General features: G+C 48.5%; 2 protein-coding genes across 7 annotated transcripts in view; one reads left to right on the top strand and one right to left on the bottom strand.

Moving 5' to 3' along the window:
* LOC131093385 (zinc finger protein 850-like) overlaps positions 1-23,789 on the top strand; it is a 131,519-nt gene that overhangs the window by 73,937 nt on the left and 33,793 nt on the right. The window lies entirely within an intron of this gene.
* The window catches only part of LOC131093411 (class I histocompatibility antigen, F10 alpha chain-like), a 40,913-nt gene that overhangs the window by 1,390 nt on the left and 15,734 nt on the right, over positions 1-23,789 (bottom strand). The window contains exons 1-3 of one of the 6 annotated variants that reach the window (XM_058040571.1): positions 3,589-3,673; positions 1,442-1,705; positions 150-425 (exon numbers count right to left, since the gene is read on the bottom strand). The exons of 4 other annotated variants lie outside the window; for them this stretch is intronic. In XM_058040571.1, the coding sequence (XP_057896554.1) occupies positions 150-425; positions 1,442-1,705; positions 3,589-3,655 (607 nt within the window). In that variant the 5' untranslated portion in view covers positions 3,656-3,673. Of the gene's footprint in view, positions 1-149; positions 426-1,441; positions 1,706-3,588; positions 3,674-23,789 lie in introns of those variants that run through there. One more of the 6 variants, XM_058040577.1, reaches the window with a different exon arrangement.

Raw genomic sequence — 23,789 nt, 5'->3', positions numbered from 1 at the left:
CTGGAATGGGATAAGAGTGAGATCTGACCATGAAATTTGATGGGAATGTGATGGTGGCAAGATCTACCCATGGAATTCCCACAGTAATGACCATGTTCCCAAGTCCTCCATTCCGAAATTCCAAATCTCCTCAGGAATTCTGCTCCCACCTTTGCGCTCCAGCTCCTTCTGCCCGTATCTGACGTATTTCCGGAGCCATTCAGGGCAGACGTGCTTCAGGTAATTCAGGTGCCTCTCAGCCACGGTCCCGTCCTGTTCCCAGCGCCTCCTGGTGATCTCACCAACGTTGTCAGCTGCCACCAATCTCCCAGATCCCCAGTCAAAGGAAATGAAATCCCGCCCGTCGTAGCCCTCCTGGCGGGACCCACGGACGCTCCCATCGGACAGGAGTTCACAGCCAGAAAGCCACTGTACGGTGTGGAGACCTGGGGGGATTGTACCCACAGAGACCCATGGAATTGTGTCCCAGCCCCATAGAGCCCCATTCCAGCCCTATGGAGCCCCAGAGTCTGATGGAGACCCACAGAGCCTCATCCCAGCCCCTTGGAGCCCCATGGATCCCAACCCAGCCCCACAGATCCCATCCCAGCCTCATGGATCCTCATCCCAGCCCTACAGTTGCCATTCCAGCCCCATGGATCCCAACCCAAGCCCATAGATCCCATCTGTCCTGGGGTGACATTATGATGCTTGTATCCCCATTCATATGTTCTGTGCCTTTAAGACTGTCTCTGAAGAGTGAAAGTTTTATTTGGGTTTCTCTTATCAGGGACACAGAGACAGGCAGTACATAGGGCTGCTTTCACTTTTTGCTTTTGGCTTTCTGCTTTGCCCGCTCTCTCTGTGCTCTTGTTTCTGCTTGCTTTTGCTTCTGCTTATTAGCTAGTTCTAGCTAAACAGTCCAAATTCCTTCCTGGACTGTTTCTCCTCTCCTGTTTCTGTGACCATCTTGAACCTGCTCCGGACTGGGACCTGGGAACACCGAGGGTTTGCACCTTGTGGCTGCAGCAGCTGCCCCAAGAGCCAGAGGGACTGAGAACAGAGCGACAATCCCCAAAAGAGACTTTCTGATTTTGTCACCTTTTTCAGAGTGGTGTCATCCGGTATTGTTCATTTTGTGTGCTGGGGGCTGCTGTGCCTGTTAAATAAACAGGTTCCTTCCACTTCTCTCTGAGGAATCCTTCCCAAACTGGTTGGGGGGAGGGGCCATGTGGGTTTGCTTTCTGGAGGGGCCCTCCTTTGGAGATTCTCTACCAAATTTGCCCTAAACCAGGACACCATACCAGCCCCATGGATCCATATCCCAACCCATGGATCACAAGATATCCCATGCCAGTCCCATAGATCCCCATCCCAGCCCTACAGTTCCCCTTCCAGCCCCACAGATCCCATCCCAGCCTCATGGATCCCCATCTCAGCCCCACAGATCCCCCCCACTCACCCCCGCTCTGGTTATATCGCTCTTGCAGTGTCTCCAGGTTCCTGGCAGCCACATGCTGGTTCCTCTCATTCATCTGGGTCTGCTCCTCCCAATATTCTGGCTCAACTCCGTCCTTCATCCACTCTGTCAGTGGCTCAGCCCAGCCCCGCTCGCTGTCGTAGCGCGTGAAGGGGATCCCATCCAGGTACCCCATGGACATGAACTGGGGGATTCCCGGGCTGGGCTCTGACACCGCCATGTGCAGGTAACGTAGGGAGTGGAGAACTGGGGGGCATGGAGATTTGGGGGGGTTGAGGGGATCATGGAACAATGAAAGGGGAACTGGGAGAGCTGGGAAGGGGTCTGGGGATCCTGGGGCCAAGGAAAGGGTGTGCAGGGTGGGAGAGGTGGGATGGACAGCAAAGGGCCTGCAGGGGGTCCTGGTGTCCAGGAATGGGGGCTCGGGGGGTTCCAGGGTTATGGGGGGGGGGGGGGGGGCAGGGACTGGGAAAGTGGGATGGGGGTTCCAGGGGATCCCTGTGCCCAGGAAAGGGGGTCCAGGGGTCCCCAATGACAATGAAAGAGGTCACAAAATGGGAGGACATGGGAATAGGAGGCTCAGGGGTCCCTGATGCAGAGGTAAGGGGGGCCTGGGGGCTGAGAAAAGCAGGAATGGGGTCCAGGTGATCTCAGAGACAAGGAAAAGGGGGGGTTGGGGACTGGGGAAGAAAGGATGGATGGGAAAAAGGGTGCAGGGAGGTCCCAGTGCCCAGAACTGAAAATTCAGGGGGGTCCTGGGGCCCAGAATCCCCCCAGGGACCCCCCTGGGACCCCCCACCGGATGAGCAGAGGATGGAGAACTGGAAAGGTGCAGAGACTGGCGGGGGAGGAAGGATGGGGAATGAGGAGAGCCGGGAAGGGTCCAAGGTTCAAGGAAGGGACTGGGAGAGGTGGCATAGGGGGATCCAGGGGGTCCCTGTGCCCACCAAAGGGGGTCCAGGGGTCCCCGGTGTTGAGGGCAGTGGGGTCTGGGAGCTGGCAAAGGCAGGGATGGGGCTCCAGGGGGTTCCTGAGTCACAGAAAGGGGGGTCTGGGGCTGGGAGAGGCGGGCGGATCCCGGGGACGCAGCTTGGGAGACGCAAAAGAGACTGAGGGAACGCGGGGGAAGGGGACGGGGGAAAGGGGGAATTCCAGGGAGTTCATCTGGATCCCTCTGGTTCTCCCCTGCGACCCCCCTAAGACGCCTGGAACCCCGTTTCAGGAAGACGTGGGAGAGGAAAACGGGAGGGACACGAAAAGTTGGGAGACCCGAGGGGTCCAAAAGTCAAGGGAAAGGTTCAAAGGGTCTGGAGTCTGGGAAAAGTAAGATGCCCGAAAAGGGGGTGCAGGGGCGTCCCAAAGCACTGACGGGGGTGCAGGGGGAGCCCAATCCCAGACTGGGGGGTGCAGGGGCGTCCCGGTGCCCGGAAATGGAGATTCGGGGTGGCCCCGTGCCCGGGAATGGGGGTTCAGGGGGGCTCCAGTGCCGACATTCGGGTTTTAAAGGGATCCTGAACCCCAGGAATGGGAGATCCGGTGGGTCCCGGGGCCAGATATGGGGGTGCAGGGGAGCCGCACTGCCAGGAAATGAACGTTCATGGAGGTCCCCGTGCCCAGGAATGGGGGCTCAGGAGCTTTCCCTGCCCAGGAATGGGGGTTCAGGTGATTCTCTACCCGGAATTCGGGGTTCGAGTGGGTCTCGGTGTCGGGAAATGGCGATTCAGGGGCTCCCGGTGCTGGGGAAGGGGGATCAGGGGGGTCCCTATGCCCAGAAATGGGCGCTCAAGGGGTCCCCGTGCTCAGGAATGGGGGCTCAGTGGATTCTGATGCCCGGGAATGGCGTTCAGGGGGGTTTCCCTGCCCAGGAATGGGGGTTCAGGGGGGTCCCGGTGCCACATGAGGGGGTACAGAGGGGTCCCGGTGCTGGGGAAGGGGATGGAGGGGGGTCAGTAGACCCAAAATGGTGGTTCAGGGGAATTCCCCTGCCCAGGAATGGAGGTCTAGGGCGTTCCCGGTGCCCGGAAATGGAAGTTCGGGGGGTTCCCGGTGCCCGGTAATGGAAGTTCGGGGGGTCCCGGTGCCCGGAAATGGAAGTTCGGAGGGTTCCCGGTTTCGGGGTTCCCACTCACCTTTGGTCGCGCCCCCCGGGTCCCCCAGGAGCCCCAAGAGCAGCCCCAGACCCAGCGCTGCAGCCATGGCGCTGCTCCGCTGCGGCCCCGCCCACAGACCTGACCCCGCCCCAGACCTGACACCGCCCCCAGAGCAGCCTCCGGCCCCGCCACTGGCCTCGCTATTTCCTGCCCGCCAATGGCAGCCCGATATGTCAGTGACGTCACCGGTCGCCAGGCAGATCCCGGTCTCCCAGGTTCGGACGCGGAAGCGAAAGCGACCGAGGAGGGCGGGAAGGGGGGAGGGGACGGGGGAATTGCAGAGAATCCCTCTGGATCCCTCTGGATCCCTCTGGATCCCGCTGCGACCGCCCTGGAGCCCTCTGAGAACCACCTGGGAACCCCTGGGACCCCCTTAAGGAAGCGCCGGAAGTGGAGAACTGGGGGGATCCGGAAATTTGGGAGATCTGGGGGTGCGAAGGTGAAGGAAGAGGGCGGGTCTGGGATCTGGGAAGGGCGGGAGGCCCTGGGAGGGGTGCGGGGGGTCCCAGAGGGGTGTGAGGGGGGTCCAGGAAGGGGTCCCAGTCCCGGATAAGGCGGTGCAGGGGCGTCCCCATGCCCGGGAACAGAGGTTCAGTGGGTCCCAGGTCAGGGGAAGGGGGGTGAGGGCAGTGGGGGGTGCAGGGGGTCCCTGTGCCCAGGAAAGGGGGTGCACGGGACCCGGGGTTGAGGAAGGTGATGGGTGGGGGCTGGGGAAGGCAGGAGTGGGGGTTCAGGGGGTGCCGGGGTCAAGGAAAAGCGGGGGCTGGGGTCTGAGAGGGGGAGGGCCGGGAAAGGGGGTGCGGGGGGGGCATTGGGGCTGCATAAGGGCGTGCAGGGGGATCCCCGTGATGGATAAGGGGGTACAGGGCAATCCCCATGATGCATAAGGGAGTGTGGGAGGGTCCCGGTGTGTGAGAATGGAGGGTTTGGGAGGGTTCCAGTCCTGGATAAGGGAGTGCACGGGGGTCCTGGTGCAGGGGAATGGGGGTTCAGTGGTGTCCTGGTGCCAGACAATGGCATGGCAGGGATCCAGTGACTGGGAAGGGGGTGCAAGGGGTCCCCGTTCACATGAATGGGGGGCTCGAGGGAGTCCTGATGCAGTGGAATGGGGTTCAGGGGGTCCCAGGGCCAGATAACGGGATGCACTGGGGTCCCGGTGCCCAGGAAATGGGGTTCAGGGGGGTTCACTTCCCGGATTCCGGGGTTCAAGGGGTCTTGCTGCCTGAAAATTGAGGTTCAGGGGGGCCCGGTGCCGGGTAAGTGAATGCAGAGGGTCCCCGTGCCCAGAAATCGGGGTTCAGAGTGGTTTCCGTGCCCGGGATTCAGGGTTCAGGGGGTTCCAGGCTCCAGATAAGGGGGTGCAGAGGATATCGGGCCTCGGGAAGGGGTTACAGGGGGATTCTGGTGCCCCGAAACGTTCAAGGGGGTCTCTGTGCCCAGGAACGGGGGTTCGCCCGCAAATGGAAGTTCGGGGGGTGCCCGTTCCCGGGAATTGCGGGTCAGGGGCTCTCGGTGCCAGGGCAGTCCCCGGTGCCCGGGCGGATCCCGGAGCCGCAGCTTGGGAGACGCGAAAATGACCGGGGCAGCGCGGGGAGGGGGAGGGGACAGAGGAAACCCTGTCTAATTCAGGGAATTCCCCTGAAACCCCCGGGACCTGCCCGGACCCCCCGCAGGACGCGCAGGGGGTGGAGAACTGGGGGGATGCAGAGACTGGGGGGTCTGGGGGCGTCCAAGGGTCGGGAAGGAAACCGGGAGAGCCGGGAGGGGTCCAAGGTTCAAGGAAGGGACTGGGAGGGGCGGGATGGGGGATCCAGGGGGTCCCTGTGCCCACCAAAGGGGGTCCAATGATCCCCGGTGTTGAGGGCAATGGCAATGGGGTCTGGGAGCTGGGAAAGGCAGGAATGGGGGTTCAGGGGGTCCCTGGGTAATGGAAAGGGGGGTCTGGGGCTGGGAGAGGCGGGCAGATCCTGTGGACGCAGTTTGGGAGTGTCATGATCCGTCCTTACGAACGGGTTTCATGATGGTTCATGGATTGATCTCAGGGTGCAAAAGAACTGGCACAGTACAAGGGGGTTTGCAGCGATAATCAAAACAAATGCACCTTTATTGAAATAACCACAGCAAAAACGCACTGGGGAGGAATCAGGGAAAAAGGGAAAAGAGGGAGGAAAAAGAATGGGTATACAGCTACCAAACGTCGAACTGCGAAGTCCCTCCATGTTCAGCTGATGGAGTTCACCAGGCCATGTCTGGGGAGATCTCAGAGGCCCAGCTCATCTGGACCCCAATTATACTCTTTTTTGATGGGGGAAGGGGGGATGGATTATGGATTCTGTAATCGAATCAAAGTTAGTTTACTGTATCTTCGGGGGGAAAGAATGGTGTTTGGAAAGGGGCACGCACAGTCCATGTTTGGCAGTAGGTGAGAGCCATTGTTTTTGTGGTTGACTGTCTGCACTTGCAACATCCATCTTGCTTTGGGCAGCTTTCCTTCCAATCCCCCCATAGACCTCCCCTGATTTGGGGGTTTCAGTCCCAGTCTCTGGAAGAAGGTGAGAGGGGCCTTCTCACATAGGGATTTGGTGTCTCGGTCTCTTGATGAAGAAGCTTCTTACATCTCAGTTTGTCTGTCACAGTTGTTATAAACGAGTGAGAGGGGTCTTCTTTGGGGGGGACCACACTAAAGCCTAGGAGAAGTTCAGCCAGGCTGAGAGGTGGGGAGAATTCCAGAGCTATTGTGCAAAAGGGCAAAATGCCCTTTGAGCTCAGTGTAGCGTATAGCAAATGCACCTGTGAAAACAATAATTTAGCAATGCTCTCAGGTCTCAGGCATATGACTTTCCCCTACAGGCTCAGAAACTTCAGACAGGAAGGGTCTGTTTTTCAGTGACCCCCCCAATGACGATCATGAGGCAGATGAGGGATATTTCAGACAGACTCTCACACGACCCCGTGACTCACTATTGTCTTGAGGAATCTTCATCCGCAGGGCTCTGGAGTGTTGTTGATGAGTCTGCAGAACTCGCTGTACGTTGGTAGTATAACCCAGAAAAATAGGGACAGTATGACAGAGAGAGGAAAGAGAGAGAGAGAGAGAGAGAAAGGAGGAAAAGAAAGGATAGGAAAAAGAGGGGAAAAAGGGAGACAATAAACATAATTAGTATTGATTATAACAGTATTATTTTCATAACAATTTTCAAAATGGTTAATTAATTAAAGTAGGGCTATTTTTGTAACAATTTTCAAATGGTTGAAACAAATCACAAATAATCAAAAGCAAAAGCAATAAAGAAATCATAAGCATTAACTTTAAAATTATTTTCTAAAACAAAACGCTAAAAATTGAAGGTAATTCTCACAAAATCATAAACTGGAATCAAGGATTGCTCTAAAACACACATGCTTAATTCATAATTGCCTTGTGTCAACTGACTTGGGGATGTCCACAGTGTAGAGGACATCAGCCAAGTTGTGTGCATGAACTATAGACATCAATCTTGTCAGCCGTTTCATCATCCTCCAATTCATAACAAATAGGGCTGCTGACAAGATAAAGCAGAATTAGAATCAAAAGGATAACAATGGGGTGACACGCTGTTTGGACACCCGTGGCAGTAGGTGACCACCCAAAGAGGGTATCTCACCACCTGTGCTCGGCATCTTTCTTTACCCTCTCCATAACACGGTGTATCTGTCTCACATTGTGATGAACAGTTACCAGGGTTTTCTGTCTGTTTTTCTTAATCTTTTCAAGGATTTCTACCAAGTCTTGATGGAGCAGCAGTTGTCTTACCAAAGTGAGATTCATCCCAATAGGAGTAGGCATCAGTTTGTGAATCAGTGTGTAGTTAGATTGCAATAGGTGGTGAGAGGTAACTGGAGCTTCATAAGAGAAATCACATCCTGTAATCTTGGTAAAGTTACAAGCACAAAAATTTGAATCATTTTTAGTATCTACAACAACATTCTCTACAAATAGAAAATCACAAGCAGTTCTGAAGCATGCACACACCCATTGCCTATATATATATAAGGACTGTTTCAGATGCCTCATTGGGACAAATTTCAAAATGACAGATATTTTGCTCTGTGTCTAAACAAATGTCTTAAGCTATGATTGCATTGCTTTTACAGATGAACCCTTGTTGTTCTCGGACAATACAAGATTCTAAATTGACAGTTTGCCGTTTCTCACCAATTTGATGGGCCCATTCCCTATGCTCAGGATAGATAATAGCTCCATCATGATTCAAACCTAATGCAATCGTAGGAACTATGAAATGCACTGAGGCATTACATATGGTTAACACAAAAGCCGTGGTTGTGTTTGTAATGGGATTGTGAGTAAAATTCACTAAGTTCCACCAGGATTGGAATTCTCTTTCAAAATCAGTGGCTCTGTCCCAAATTATTTTCTGAATTTCAGTGGGAAAAGTGCCTTCTTCACCTTCTCTTACACTTGAGGCAGCAACTGACTGCATCCACAATTGTGCCTGGATACAGCTGAGAGCCAAAGAAACATTGTTTTGTGCAGCGCCGAGTGCATCAATTACCAATTTGTGGACATTTACGTTTTCCCAATTTGGCAAAATGTTTGATAGCAGCCACTGGTGTGTTCCTAAAACCAGTACGGACGACTGCAATGGTTGTTGCAATTTGGTCAAATCTCTAGTTGTAGCAGCCAATTTTATTCATTCACTTCTGAATCAATACTTTTTAGAATTTCCAATCCTGTTCCCACAACACTGGTTATGTCTCTTAGCATCCGTCTTTTAAAAGAGTTCTGCTTTTGCAAACAGGTCATCCAGCCCTCAAAGGAAGTTTGCAAGAAAGGTGAACAGGCCGGCTGAATTTCTGAGACATTATTTTGCATCAGCAGTTTGACTTGTTTAAGTAACCATGCGGGATTGAACAGTATTTTTTGTTGTCCTGTTTTCCTAATTATATATGGTCCATTTTCAAAAATTCTTGGGCTAAACATAACCAGTGGTTGGGCTGGAGCGGTGGTGGTGTAAATTGTAACAAGTTGGGCTATAACATTTAATATAAACTTAAAATGTGGGCCCTACAGGCCTACATTTTTTGGACCAAAGACAAACCACTTCTATGGTTTGTGCTAATGTAAAATTGTGCCAACAATCCTGTACACTTGGGTGCGTACAAACCTTTTCATGCTTATTTGTTTGATCTGTCAAAACACTGATTGAGGTTGCCTTACTATGGGTAGTACAATTAATCATTTGGATCCTATACCAATTTTTTTCCCCACTATCCCTTGAAGCTGCCAGGTTTTTTGGTTTTCCCATTCCTGCCTAGTGTATATCTGATTTTCATGCATATCAACAGTTGATAGTTTTAAATCCTTCACATTTCCTGTGGATTCGGAAAAATGAACAAAAGCCTGGGACCAAGGCCATTTAGTACCAAGTTCACTAAGGGCGCTCTCAGTCCTTTCTACCCATTGGGGTGTAACTACTGTACTCAGTGTGGGCTTTGTTATAGCGTTTGTCTTAAATTTGTAAACCGGCCCGTTTAAAATTAATGGATCTGTCAAGTTATTTTGCCAACGGCGTGTCACATAAGTTGGTTTGGCTAAAGTAAAATTATGCCAGCAATCAGTTGATTCATTTCTATAATCCTTTGTAATTGCATTGTTGGTTCTGGGGCCTAAAGTGTAGTTACCAACATACTCCTGCTGGCAGCACAGAGTGAGGGGAATTTGTTTGGTACACTCCCACTTTGTCGTAGGACACAGTTCTGTTGTAGGGATGTGCAAATAGTTTTTTCCATCTGGTTCTAAAAATTTTCTGGCAACTGTAATGGAGGTGGCTTTCTCATAGAGAGATCCTTCCACTTTTTTGCATGCGACCACAATTGGCTCACCAATTGTTCCAGTTAGGGTTCTAGTCCGGTCCTTCTGATCCCATCCCCACTCACCTGGACAATATACCTCGGAGTCATGCAGCACTATAGACTCTAGGTTCAGGTGGTGACACTTGGGATACGCTCCTAGAACATTAGTGTGATGGATGGTAGCTTCAGACCACGACCACTCAGCAAGATTCTGTCCATGAAATTGTGGTAGGATGCAGAAAAGTATCACCAGTGTTATCATGGTTCAGATGATCCTCATGTCCCTTGGGGTTCTTCTGTAAAAGTAAACACAACAGAATTCGACCATAAGGGGCAGAAAAAGTTAGAATCATGGAATTATCCAGTGTGTATTTATCTGATGATCTCTCCCTAGAGCATCAGAGGCTACCCATGCGTATTTATTCAGAGGGGGTTTTAGCATTAGTGGTACTTCCCCTACAGTAGAGAGGTCCACCAGAACAGGTTGTCCAGGGTAATGTACTGGAATCTTGAAATCATCTGGTCTCCCTAGAGAGGTAATTATGCTTGGAGTTATCGGGCAAAAAGCAGTGATTTTGGGACACCCATTTACCCCCCGTCTATCATTCACACTTTTCACAGCTTCCCATAACCAAACATTCTAATTTCCCTCCTCTGGTTCCAAAAGTCGTTTCAAAAGACCATTGATCCTTTCTATGATCCCGTTAGCTTGAGGGTAGTAAAGGGTGTGAAAAGTCCACTTAATCCTTCATTTTTTGACTAATCCTGTACAATTCTAGCAGTGAAGTGGGACCCATTATCAGAATGAATTTCTTATGGTTTTGGGAAAATTCCACACCATCCCTGCAATGCTTTAACAGTATTATCTTCTGTAGCTCTTTTAAAAGCATCGACCTGGACCAACCCAGATACAATTTCTAGTCCTACCAGCACAAAGTGTTTGCCTCCTGACTTCTTAAAGGGTCTGATATAATCTACCTGCCATGCATCCCATAAGCCTTTATCCTTTCTTAAATGCAGAGGGTTATCTTCCAAAGGATGTCTGTCCAGTCTCCAGTCTGTGATTGTTCACAGGCTGATACGCATGTTTTACACCTTTCCCTGGTGATAGCCAACCCTGGGCAAGTGCTTCCTTGCACAAATCTTTTGCATCTGTGTGCTGTCTTTTTACATGCAGCCATTCTAATAGTTGATCCCTCTCCAATTTGTTGCTTTTCAGAGGACTTAGTCTTGTTCCACCTTCCTGCTGGATTTCCATCTGTCTGGTGAAAGGCTGCCCACCCCGACAAAGTTCCCTTGGCTTGCGATGTTTGAAATTTCTTGCCACTTTTCCTTTTGCCATACTGGAATTCTGTTAACTTCTCAATAATTTTGCTGCCAAAAAGGAAGCCACTCAGTACATCCTTTATACACAGGATAGGAGTCAGTGTAGATGCAGACAGGAGAGGTATTCTGTACCTCACATTGGAGAGCACTCCAAACAACTATCAGCTCCCCAACCTGAGCGCTGCCTTCTCCCTCAGTAATAATTTGTTCACCAGAGGGAATGTGGAGGGCTCTGCCGCTGTATCTCCACACCTTCCCCTCTCATTTAGCAGAGGCATCAGGGAAACAAGAATTTGCTGATTGTTCAGGGGAGGAAGGTAGGGCTACTTTAATTACAGATGCAGGTTTATTTTGTCTGCAACCAAAGTTCTCGGTTTCTTGTATCGCTAAATGTTTTACAGCACCTTCTGTTATGGAGAAAGTGTTAGAGTCATGTTCAATCTGAGCATACCAGTTTGTAACTGAGGCCTTCTGGGCCACCCCGTCAGGTGGGGGGGTCCCAGTGGTGTCTTTATAACTTTGAAAAGGGCCTCTCAGACAATTAGTTGTTGTCGTGCAATTTTTTCCTCTTCTATGAGAGATAAGCTAACCACAAACAATCATTTTTCCCAGATAATGTATCTTTTCTCAACATCTTTGAAACCACAGGAATTGAAACCAACAGGCCTCATCAGACCCTCAGGACCCCACTGCCAAATGTGTACTGATAGCCCTGAGGAGGCAAATCCACATTCCACCTGAAAGGGATCTGTGAGATGGACAGGGTCCAGTGCTTGGTAAGCTGTTGCTTCAAAATCAGTAATTGCAATGCTTCGTCCTGAGAAGGAGTCCAATCCCATTTCCTCAGCAAGTCAAAAAGCAGCCTAGCAATTATTGAAAGATCTGGAATGTGTTTTCTCCAGAACACTAATAATCCTAGAGTTTACTGGAGATCTTTCCTGGATTCAGGCATTTTGATCTGATCTAAAGAGGTTAGGATATCAGGTGGAATACATGTCATACCTCCTTTCCAGCAAATTCCAAAAAACTTCACTTCCTGAGAAGGCTTTTGAATTTTCTCGGAGGGAATTTGCAAATCAAGACTTTCTAAATGGGAGATTATTTATTGTTGGGTATCTCCCACTACTTCTATTTAATCTCCTTCCACCAGGATATCATCATGTATTGATAAACAGCTACATTGTCAGGTTTGGGTATTTTTTCTAATTCCTGGGCTAAAGTAAGGTGGACCAAATTGGGGGAGTGTTTGTAGCCTTGAGGGAGCCTAGTGAAAATGTATTGCTGTCCTTTCCATGTGAAGGCAAAACGGTCCATATCTTCTGGCTGTATCATAAAAATTGTGTCTTTGACATCTATTATTGCCATGATTGAGTGAGCCTTTTTTTGAATTGATGTTATTAATTCAGCCAAATCTGGGACCACTGCTGTAAGAGGGTCTGTGTTGGCATTAAGCCTGTGAAAGTCAACTGTCAGCCTCCACTTCCCATTGGGTTTTCAAACTGGCCAGACTGGCAAGTTGAAAGGAGAATGAGTATTGACTATTACTCCTTGGTCTCACAAGTCCTTCATAACTGGTTGATGCCCTCTTTGGCACCAGAGGGTAAGAGGTATTGTTTTACATGAGCAGTTTTGCTAGACAGTAAGGAGGGTGCAGCTTGGAGCAGTCTAATGTTAAGATGTGGCACACCAAATGACCACAGGAATCCTTCAGAACCTTCCCACTGCCTCCCAGCAAGAATATCCATCCCTAATAAATTGTTTGGAATATCCCCAATTACCATTTTAAGAACTAATTCTCCTCTGTCATTATAGAGCACGACGCAGTACAATAATACACAATTCCATCAAACGGTGTAAGAGATAAAGTTATTAAACCAACGTAGCTTTTATAGCTCTTCCAGATCTTTACACCCATCTAACACACATTCAGTGCCCATTGGCCATAAAAGAGAAACAAAGTTCCCAGCAGGCAACCAGGGAGCCATGTCACTCTGCGAGCCAGCCAGAGTCCATATCTCCCAACTTTCTCTCCTTTCTCTGGTCTCCACGGTAACGACCTTGGTATTCCTTCAGGAGAGATAGAGGGCTTCTCCTTATCTTCAGGAGGCCTTGCTGGCTCACAAGGACAGCACAGAATGTCTTTCCCACACTCCTTTCCATGGAGCGTGAGCTTTACTAAGGTCACATTCATAGATTCTGTAGCTCCTAGGACGTTTAAAACACAACATTATTTCTTTGTTGGAGCAATTCTACACTTCTGGGCATCCTTTTTGTTAGTGCAGAGATTTGTACCCCAGTGTCAATCAGAAAGGTTACAAGTGTCCATTTGAGGCCTGTGATTGCTATGATCATATTACCTCCTGATTTATTTTTAGTGAGCATTCTCACATACATCCATGCTCTGATCCTTCGCTCACCTATAAGGGATGGAGAACCTAGTTTCTCTGGTTCTGTGTTTGCTTTGGCTCACATCCTAAATTCTGAGGGAGAGGCTGGGAGAGGGTTTCTTTTGGCTCACCGCCTCGATTCTGAGAAGGGAGGGGTGCACTGGGTTGAACTGATAAATTCAGTTTTTGATAGTGCCAATTAGTTATTATTTTCTGTAATTTATCAAGGGGCAAACCATCCATCACCTCTCTGGGGACCCACCTTTTAACTTCCAACAATCACCAACATTGCAAGTTAGAGATCTGTTTTCCCTTCTCTAAATTTTCACTGTGAGGATCCCTGATAAACCAAACACCTTTTTTTTTTTCTGATTTCTCCTCCAGGGTTTTTACATGTCCATATCATCTATTGTATTTAATCAAATCTACTGCAACCTCACTCCATGTCCAAACTTTATGGCTACTGGCAGGTGAATCAGATTGAGAAACCGAAGCTGTGAGGGGATGGAATATGGAGTGAAACCAGAATCAGTAGATCCAGTTTGGTCAGTGGGGTTACCAAGGAATCTATCTAGTCTCTCTATGGGACCCAAGGCCATTATGGTTTTCTGTAAAGTAATTGCTGTAGGTTTATCAAGCCCTCAAATTAAAGAAGTCATGATTTCAGGCCTTACAGGTAATTGCATTGGTGACTGAAAACCAGGAATCAGCTTTTATTCCATGAATCATTTGCAGGTAGGTGGCTTTGTGGGCGCTTTCCAAAAGCTGGTCTGGGGTACTGACTATAGCTAAAGGGTCTCCCCTTTCCAAAGTATTAATTCCCCTGGCCCAGAAAGCCGCACATTGTGTCAGGGACCATGTGTCACGCTTATCTCCTTTTGTTAAGAAAACTCCATGTCCCCAGTACCCACTGGCCTCCTGTTCAGTTAATTTAATTTGATCTCCACCACTGAGGGACACTCAGAAGACATATTCTTCTCCGATTCTTGTGGAAGGCGGCCATATTTTTTCTTCAGCTTAGCTAATTCGGTAGCACTGAATGGTATTTGTTCCGTTGTGATATGTGATTCAAAATCTTCATCATTAACATAATTATATTCTGTTTTAACCAGGAGTCTCAAATGAGGGCAGCAGTTTTCTCCACAGTGTTTTACTGCTTCTAGTTCCTTATGGGGATAAATCTGTTTAATGTGAGGAGTTTCTTTTCCTCTGCCTATGTTGAGGAATCAGCATTAAGTGAATTCTTAACATGTTCCTCTCTAAGGGCAGCTTGTAACAGATGGATCTCATTTCTTTCTTCATTTAATTGTTTTTGCCAAATTTCAACTAGGTTTTGAAGGGAGTCTATTATAGCTTTTTCTTCACTTCTTCACTTTAAGAGAGTTTCTATAGCTGCTGTGAGACAAGCTCCCAAAACTGAGCAGAAAATAGTTTTGTTTTTGCCCAGTTTAAATTTTGTTTCATGTTGTAAAGAACATACTCTAACAATAACATTTTCCAAATTAAATCAGTTACTTTGTGCCCATTCTTCTCCTGGAGAAGGTTTGGCATTGTGTTTGGCTAGTAGAGCATAAAATTGCTTTATGCTCTACTTTAACTTTTGTGCTGAGGTTTTCAGTCATTTTGTGAAGGGACCAAAACCACGACAGGGAGGTATGGACTTAAGTTACACAATCTCACAGCCTTTGCTGTGTTTCCGTTCCCTTCCCAATTCCCTGGGTGGGTGAAGAGACTAAATCTGCCTGGGAGGTTCTACTCAGTTACTTCAAGTAGTCCCTTCACTTCCCAGACAGTCCAGATTCACACATACACAAAAACAGTTTCCCTTGTTGCACTAAGAGATCTTTTGTGAAATTCTGAAGACAGAACCCTCAATTGAGTATGAGGGTGCTTTTCACCTAGGCATGTGCAGTTTGCAGAAAATTCGAGTCACCCCCCTTGCTTTCTAGACAACTGCTCACCCCTTTTGGGGTGTCAGGCTCGGTGTGCCTGGAGTGAAACGTCCTTCCCCTGTTACAGACTACACACAACCCTGCAAACCCGTCTGTCTGTTGGAATCCTGTCCGTGACGGCAATTTAATGTCACAATCCACTCGTACAAGTGGGGTTGTGATGGTTCATTAACTGATCTCAGAGTGCAAAAACAACACAGGGGATTTCGGTCTTAATCAAAACAAATGCACCTTTTATTGAGTGCCCATAGCAAATGCAGTAGAAGGAATAGAAAGGAGATAAAGGATAGAGGGAGAGAGAGAAAGACGGGGGTGGGAATAGCTACCAAGGCAGAGACAAAATCCTTGTGGTCCAGCCAACAAATGTGTCTTGTCATGTTGGAGAGAATCTCAAATTCTTTGGTTAACTCTGGGGTCTTTTATAGTCATCCTCCAAGGGGGCAACAGATAAAAGACAATGAAGAATAAGTCTATTGAAAATGTGTATAGACAGTCCATGTTCCAAAACAGGACAAATAAATCTCAGCAGTGAACAGACGCATTGTTTCAGGATTGGTTTCTATGGGAAACCAGTCCTGGCTCAGCGAACACACCTGCAGGCAACACTCGGCAAACCTCTTACTTCAGTCAGGCCAGCGCTCCTGTGTTACAATTTTAAGGGTCTCAGTCCTTGGGAGGGGGCTTCCCTTACAGCAGTTGTGAGGCTGATGCGGGATCTTCCATGGGGGGATCACTGAGTTACCTCAGAAAGTTCATTTGGCCAGGAGGTGGGGAAATTCATGGACCATTGTGATGAGCGGGGATCGTGAAGCAGGCGTAAGTGTACAGAGGAAGCCGCTCGCTGTCAGCCCCTGCTCGAAGCAGTTGTACTGTGGTGACACAGCAAGCACAACTGCAAACAATCACTTGGTGAGCATCCACCTCAACCAGGCCAGAACTCCAGCCAGGGTCTTCAGGGCCATGGTCTCTGTCCTTGTGACAGTTGTGAGGTAAATGGGGGAAACTTCAGACCGCCTCTCACAACAGTTTGCTTTATCTCTTCCTCAACAATCCCCACTCTGGGAGATATCTTCTGTTATTGGGCCATTGTCACTGCATGACTGATAAAAATTTCATCATCCCATTGTGAAATGCTCCAGCCAGAGGGAAGAGCCCAGCACTCCTACCTGGATATAATTTGACATTTGCAAGAAGAGAGACAGCCTTTTCCCACTGGATTCCCAGAGGAACAACTTTCTTTTCCACTGCATTCCCAGGGGAAGTCCAGGCCCATCTATGCCACCACTGGACCTTCAAAGGAAAACTCCACCCTTCTACAAGATCTCTGCTTCAACAGAACCACACCTGTCACTGCAGGAGCACTGATGCAGCCACCATTTAATAGGACTGCTACCACCACTGTGACCCACCGGGTGTCAGGTCATACTCTGACTCTGTCAGTGGGGTTTTTTGTTTGTACTATTGCATTTGTAATTTTAGTTTTCCTAGTGAAGAGCTGTTATTCTTATTCCCGTATTTTTGCTAGAGAGCTTTTTAATTTCGAAATAATAATATTTCAGAGGGAGGGAGTTTACATTTTCCATTTCACAGGAAGCTCCTGCCTTCCTTAGCAGATACCTGTCTTTTCAAACCAAGACAGAGTGTCATCCATATAATGTAGGATGATGGCATCTGGGAAGGTCCTTTGGATGGGAGACAAGACATGGGCCATGTACCACTGGCATATAGAGGGTGAGTTTTTCTCACTTTGGGGGAGGACTCACCAGTGGTAGCGCTTCAGATGTGCCTGTTCAGGGAGGGAATGGAAAAAGCGAATATGGGAGCATCTTGGGCATAGAGAGGGATGTTAAAAATGTGGCCTTTGATATCTATAACCACCAGTCTCCAGTCATGGGGAAGCATGAAGGGAGAGAGAAGGCCAGACTACAATGACCTCGTTAATTTTACAAAGGTTGTGGAGGAGCCTCCACCTGTCCTTGCCAGGTTTTTAAGAACAAAGACAGGGGAGTTCCAAGGGCTGTTGGTAGGTACGATGTGTCCCTTGGAGAGCTGCTGCTCCTCCACAAGGAGATCGAGAGTATGTAATTTCTCTGTTGAGAGGAGCCACAGATCCACCCACGGTGGGGTGTGAGTCTTCCAGGTGAGTTGTGGAGTGGTGCCCTCTGCAGTGGCCTGAACTAGAAATCCCGGGATGGAGGTGGAATATCAAGTCAAGCTGGCCACTGGGACAATAGGTCCCTGGCCCACAGGGTGATGGGTGCCCTGACTACAAATGGCCTGATGGTGGCAGTTTGGCCCTCCAGTCCCTCTTTTGTGATAGTATGCTTGCTCTTCATGGAGACAATGGCTCCTCTGATCACTGAGATGACTTCAATGAAAGGAGTCAGCTCCTGGTTCGGGGGCCATTTAGGTTGTGTAATGATAGTAACATTGGCCCCTGTGTCCATCATCCCATGTAGGTAGATGTTATTACCTTTAGTCGACAGGCCACCCTCTATAAGGGGTCTGTCTTGGCCCATGATTTCAACCCAGAATGCCGTTGGGTGCTCTGGGAAATTGTCTATGCTTAATGGCAATAAAAAGGCTTGGGCGATCACAGTCTCTCTGTGCAGGAAGTGTGGTGGTTTTGAGCAGCAGAAAGTGACTGTGATTTTGTTTGTTGGCCCAACAGTTTATACTTCTGCTATAACGTGTATTTCATTTGGTCCATGAATACAATTTCCTATTACCAACACATCCCTCAGGTCCTCTAGGGGTCCATATTTTCTGGTGGGAATACAGTAGAAAGCAGAGTCATCAAATAGTACGGACAGAGCACTCACCAGTTGGCGTCAGGTCCTGACCTGAACTTGCTGGAAATCCTTGGTGACTCTGGTCTATTGTTTGGAGTATGAAGAGCTCAGTGGGAATTTCCCACGTCTTGGACCTCTGGAATAGTGGGGAGGGTAGAGTGACACAGCTTTCCGTTTGCTGTCTTCAGGTGGGGCCACCCGGCAGTCTGTTGGAAGATTTTTGGCTGATAATGGTGCTGGTGATGGTGAGGCTGCTGGTGATAACGAAACTGAGAACGGCTGTTAGAATGTCTGTTGCAATCCATACAATGTGGTGAATGGCACCCCTTTTGTGGCTGCTGGTCTTTAGACATTTTGTATTCTGGACAGTCCTTCAAAAAATGGCCCAGTTCCCCATAATTAAAACATGCAGTGTCTTGGGATGTTTAAAAGGCCCTCCCCCTTAGAGATTGCCCTTGCTAGAGTCTGTTCAGTGGAAGATAATTTGGCACAGGCCTCATCCATCTGGTTGATTGTAGGTTCTTGCTTGAAGGAGCAAGCTCTTAATATTGTTTTGCACTCATTTGCCTTTGCCAAGGCCATTTTATTTAGCACTTCCTTCTTGGCTTCTGGGCTTTCTATTTGTCTCTCAAGTGCAACTTTAAGTCTGTCTACAAATTTGATGAAAATTTCACTTACCCTTGTTTGATGTTAGTGAAACTCTGTGTAGGTAGTGTGTCATCAAGAGTGAGGAGCAGGCATGTCTTTGCAGCAGTGGTGATGTCACTTGAGTGCAGCTTCTTGTAAATCCTTTGCTTGGTCTTGTGGCTTCTGGAAGTCACCTTCTCCTGCCATTTTTTCAAGGGTTAAATTTGGTTTGTTGGCATCTTTTGAATATGTGTCTGCCAGTGATGTGAGATGCCTTTTTCACTGCCTCTCCCACAGCATGTACTCAATCGGAGTGTGGGACTCTGTCCAAAGTTTCTCTCATCTGCCTCACGATCGTCATTGGGGAGCACTGAAGAAAAGATCCTTGTCTGAAGTTTCTGGCCCTGTTGGAGAAAATCACCTGCCAACAGCTCCGAGACCTGAGCACAGTGCTAAGCTATTGTTCACAGGTGTTGTTTGCTGTATGTTAACTGAGCTCAATGAAAGAAGAAAGGGGCATCTTGCCTTTTTGCAGCAATAGCCTTGGAAGCTGTCCTAACTCTCAGCCTGGCTGGACTTCTCCTGAGTCTTAGGTGGTCCCCCACAGAAGACCCTTACCTGTTTTACAACCACTGTGACAGACAGACTGAGATGTAAGAAGCTTCTCCATCAAAGACCGAGACATGAAACCCCCATGTAAAAAGGCCCCACTCTTCCTTCCAAGGAGTGGGACTGAAACCCCCAACCCAGGAGAGGTGTGTGTGGGAGGCAAGCTAACCAAAGCGAGATATTTGCCTGCGGGTTGTGACCACTGGACCAAGAAGACAATTGCTCTCGCTTACTGCTGAGAACATGGACTGTTGCATCTGTTCTTTATTGTATGTGTCGTCGTCCTCCCTGCCACCCCCAGCAATTTCCAATAGAGTTATCATAATAAAAACCTCTGAGTTAGTTAGAGATTTCAAGATCTCCCCAGACGTGACCTGGTGAACTGCATTGGACATCAAAAACTTCGCTGTTCTATGTTTGGTAGCTATATACCATCCTTACTCTCATTCCCTCTTTTCCTTCTTTTTCCTTTTTTTCCTCAATTCCTCCCCAGCGCATTTGGCTGTGGTTATTCAATAAAGGTGCATTTGTTTTGATTATCACTGCAAACCCCCCTCTGCCATGTCGGTTTTTTGCACCCTGAGATCAAATCCACAAATAATCATGAAACCCATTCATAAGGACGGATTGTGACACGGGAAGAGTAGGCAGTTCAAGATATTTCTATTTTCATGCACGACCAAGACACGGGAAGAGAAGGTGGCTTCCAGAAAGTTTTTAAGAAATACAATCCCCAATGATATTCCTTAGCCACTTTGCAGAGCACTTTCAATTCCGCATAGGGAATCGGCTCCCAGGAATTGATAGCAGTCACCCTTCTGCTGTGTTTACATATAATGGACAGGCCCACAATCTTTTTGGCGAGCTCTGAGCCCTCCCAGGTAGCTTCCTTCTGCAGCTTGGCCCAGCGATCCTCAGACTCAGGACCAGAATCCAGGTCTGTGGAATCCCTACTCTCATCATCCGAGGAGGATGGAGGGTGCTTGATGACTGCATGGAACCTCTTGGGGCAGCCAGAATCTGCCTGTTTGTGGGCAGCTGTGGAAGCCAATATGGCCTCCTTTTGGTCACTGTCATCACCACTTCTGGCTCCAGTGTTGTGGGAATGGGAAGGGGAGGGACTATCAGGAGAGGAGTCAAGAGAGGGGGGCGTAGGGATGGTGTGCAAAATGGGGAGGGGATTCCAATAGAGAGGGGAAGTCCCAACCCGGACTCACTTCCTGACAGAAAAGAGAGGGGCAGGGCACGATTACAGGAATAGAGAAAGTAGGAGGAGAGTCTGAGGCATCATTTTTAGCAGGACAGGGAGGTTACAAAATGGCCATTGCCTTTGTGGGGTCAGCACCATTTTGTGGAGAAAAGGCAGGAAAACTTGGAGAGGGAGAAGACAAGATGGCAGGGCTGGCCACATTCCTGGCACCATCTGAGAGAACAGCTAGAGGTGGTAGAACTGGGTATGTGAACATTGGTAAGAGGGTTAGGAGAGAGCCCAAGGCAGCATGGCCTGTGCTGCCCTTGAGAGGGAACAGAGAACACTGGGAGATGTCAGGGGGATGGTAGCAACCCTGCGCCTGCTGGCGGGATCCATCTCCTGATCCTCCCTGGGGCAGGGAAGAGGGTTTAGGGATGTGAGGGGAGGAACAGGGAGAAGGGGTGTTAAACTGGGGTCCCAAATGTTTCCCAACATTTTCTACAGATGTAACAATAAGGCCAAAGGATAAAATTTCCCCACTGAAAGATCCCCTTTAACTTGAAGAACGTGGAACATTTTCCCTATATGGTCCCAGAACTCATTAGAATGGATTCCCTCATAATATCAGGAAAATACTTGAACAATCAATGAAGAAAAGATTTTAAATCTCCCTTTGAAAAATGAAAATTTTCCCCAACAAGAATTCCTTTAACTTAGGTATAAACTTTCCTCTGTGGGTGGGTCAGTTTGGCTCCCATCCCCACACTTCCTCCCAACATCCAAGAGGAAAAGAAGGCAAAGGAAAGACAAAAAAGGGTGACCCCCAAATATATTATTCACAAGACAGTGGGTCAACAAAAGCTCTCCAGGTGCTCCGTTGGCGCCAACCGCTCTTCTCGCCTCAAGAAGGTTGCCGGTCACCTGTGGGATTGCCCCAATAAAACTTAACAGTCTCCTCTGGGAACTGGCTGCTCTGAACATGGCTTAATTTGAGTAGCAAAAAAGCTACTGAAGATGCCTCCAGGAATGCTCTGAAGAGGTCCCTGTTCAGGCTGTCAGCTGTGGCAAGCCGCAAGCCCATTGGTGATGGAGTGAGAGCTGTGACCTTCCAGAAGTGTCTCCAGTAATGAAGCTGCTCGGTGGCACAGGCACACACACAGAATCCCTGCAGCACACACTTTTCTTGTGGAATCCCCAACGACAAAGAAATGGGAAGGGTCTTTGTATGGAGGTCAGAGGAGGAGGTTTATTCCAGCCACACACAAAGGAGTCCAGGGACAAAGACAAAAAGAACAGTGGAAGGTTCGAGTTTAAATACAGGGGACAAGGGGGGCCGATTAGAGCATCAGGGCCAAACGGCTGAGGGCTCAGGACAGTACAGAGGGGAGACAAGGGGTGACAGCCAATGGGGTAAAGGGGGTGGGACACTGAGGCAATATGGGGCCAATGGATAAGCAGGGAAGGGAGAACATTCAAGGACATATAAATATAACGAAAAAGGGCAGGAGAGGCCAACAGTCCAACCAGGGAGGTAGAACTGGGTGCATTTGCATATACAACAAAGGCTCCTGGGAGAGGCTCTGCTCAGTTGCCCTGAACAGGGGAGATTTCTCCAATTTGGGGTCTGTCTGTCTATCTTTCCAAAAGACTATAATGGTCCTTGTTCTGTAGGCCCACCGGTCTCCACAGATGCTCAGCAGAAAAAGGGGTTAGAAGCTTTGGTTGTGAACTTTGTGGGACATGCAAACCAGAATATCGCAGCACTCATGATTGATCACTTGGCAGGTGAAGGAACCCACTCAGAACCTGTTGAGCAAGCCCACATTCCTAGTGAGGCCCTTGAGGGTATTACTGAAGCTGTGCATACCACATTTTTAAAGGTTCCCTATGCTGTGACCCCCAAAATGTATTTACTTATGTAGAGCAAAGATCGGCGGAGCCTTATATGCAATTCAAGGGCTGCTTGAAACAAGCTCTTAAAAGACAAATTGAGAATGACTTTGCCAGAGAAATGTTGCTTTCAAAATTAGCTGTAGAAAATGCTAATGAGAAGTGTAAAAAACTTCTGAAGTCCTTGTCTAAGGAGGAACCCACCCTGCTGTAAGTGATAGAGGCATGTAACCACCTGTGTACCTTCACCATAGGGCAACCGTTACTTGTGAAGCTGTGGGGCTGGTATAGCAAATGCCTTTGTGTAGAAGGGGCTAACAGTAAGCCTGTTAGCTAAAGGAATGAGAAGAAAGGTAAGAAGCAAGAAGTTGATAAGGAGCTCTCTCAAGGGCTGTAACTAAGGAGACCAAGAGAAGTGGGGAATATAAGAAAGATAAGAAGAGAGCTTTGCAGCTGGATGAAGTAATTTTAGAAAGTTAGTTGAAGTCACTGTAACTTTTCACCAATGATGTTATGTTGATTTATTGTGGCCAATAGTTAGGGTAGAAGAAGTATAAACAATTAGAAAGTGTATAAAAGGTCAGCCATGATTGATAATAAAGAGTTGCCATCTGAGACTTCTTGTTGTCTCTGCCTTGTGTCATGACCGCCTTGACAGTGTCCTCTGGTGACCCCGACGTGATTCCACACCCTTAAGAACATACTTGGTCTGGACCCATACGGGGTCGTAGCAACTGGCAAACGTGACTCACGGGGATGTAGTGGGGGAGGCAGCCTTGGTGCAGCTGAGAATGGAGGGTGGAAACCACAGCGAAGCCCAGACCTGATTTTCTCCTATCAAGACACCTGTAAGTAGGTGAGCCACCAAGTAGTAATAATGGGAAATAATTTATCTAATGAAGAAGAGACTGTTTTGGCTACATGGAAAGTTTTGTTAAGAAATAAGGGAATTAATAGTTCAGACTATGCCCTTTGTAGTATATTCCTGTGGACTAAATCACAGGATTTTGGCAGTGATCCTGACACAGCATTTAGTGTTAAAGCATGGAAAAACGTTGGGGACAGACTGTGGAAGTCATCTGATATGGGATATAAAACTGTTGTCAATCTAGCTGTTACTTGGGGATCGGTCTTTGAGGCATTAAAGGAATGGAAAACAGAGTCAGAACAAGCAGAGCGGGACGCAGATGAAGAATCGGGGTTGATAACAGAAACTGATTAGGGGGATGAGGCAGAGGGGGCCTCTAATGGGGAACTTGGTGAATCTATCCTTAAAGAAGGTGCAGGTGCCATGCAAGTTACCAGTCAGGCTACCAAAGCTTCTGGGAAAGCTGCCAGAGTTTCTGGGCTGGATGCCAAAGCTTCTAGGAAAGCTGCCAAAGCTTCTGGGAAAGCTACCAAAGCTTCTGGGAAAGCTGGCATTGTATCTCCTTATCAGACTCCTAAACTTCTTTATGTCACAGCTGCACAGCAGCTCACGATGGTGCCTGAATACACTACACTGCTGCACCAGGTAGCTGAAATGTCTTTAGCAGAGAGAGAAACCCAGCCG

The sequence above is a fragment of the Melospiza georgiana genome, chromosome 25 (assembly GCF_028018845.1).
Source record: "Melospiza georgiana isolate bMelGeo1 chromosome 25, bMelGeo1.pri, whole genome shotgun sequence".
Classification (NCBI taxonomy): domain Eukaryota; kingdom Metazoa; phylum Chordata; class Aves; order Passeriformes; family Passerellidae; genus Melospiza; species Melospiza georgiana.
Note: the sequence above shows the minus strand (reverse complement) of the source record. Positions and strands in the feature narration are given on the sequence as shown.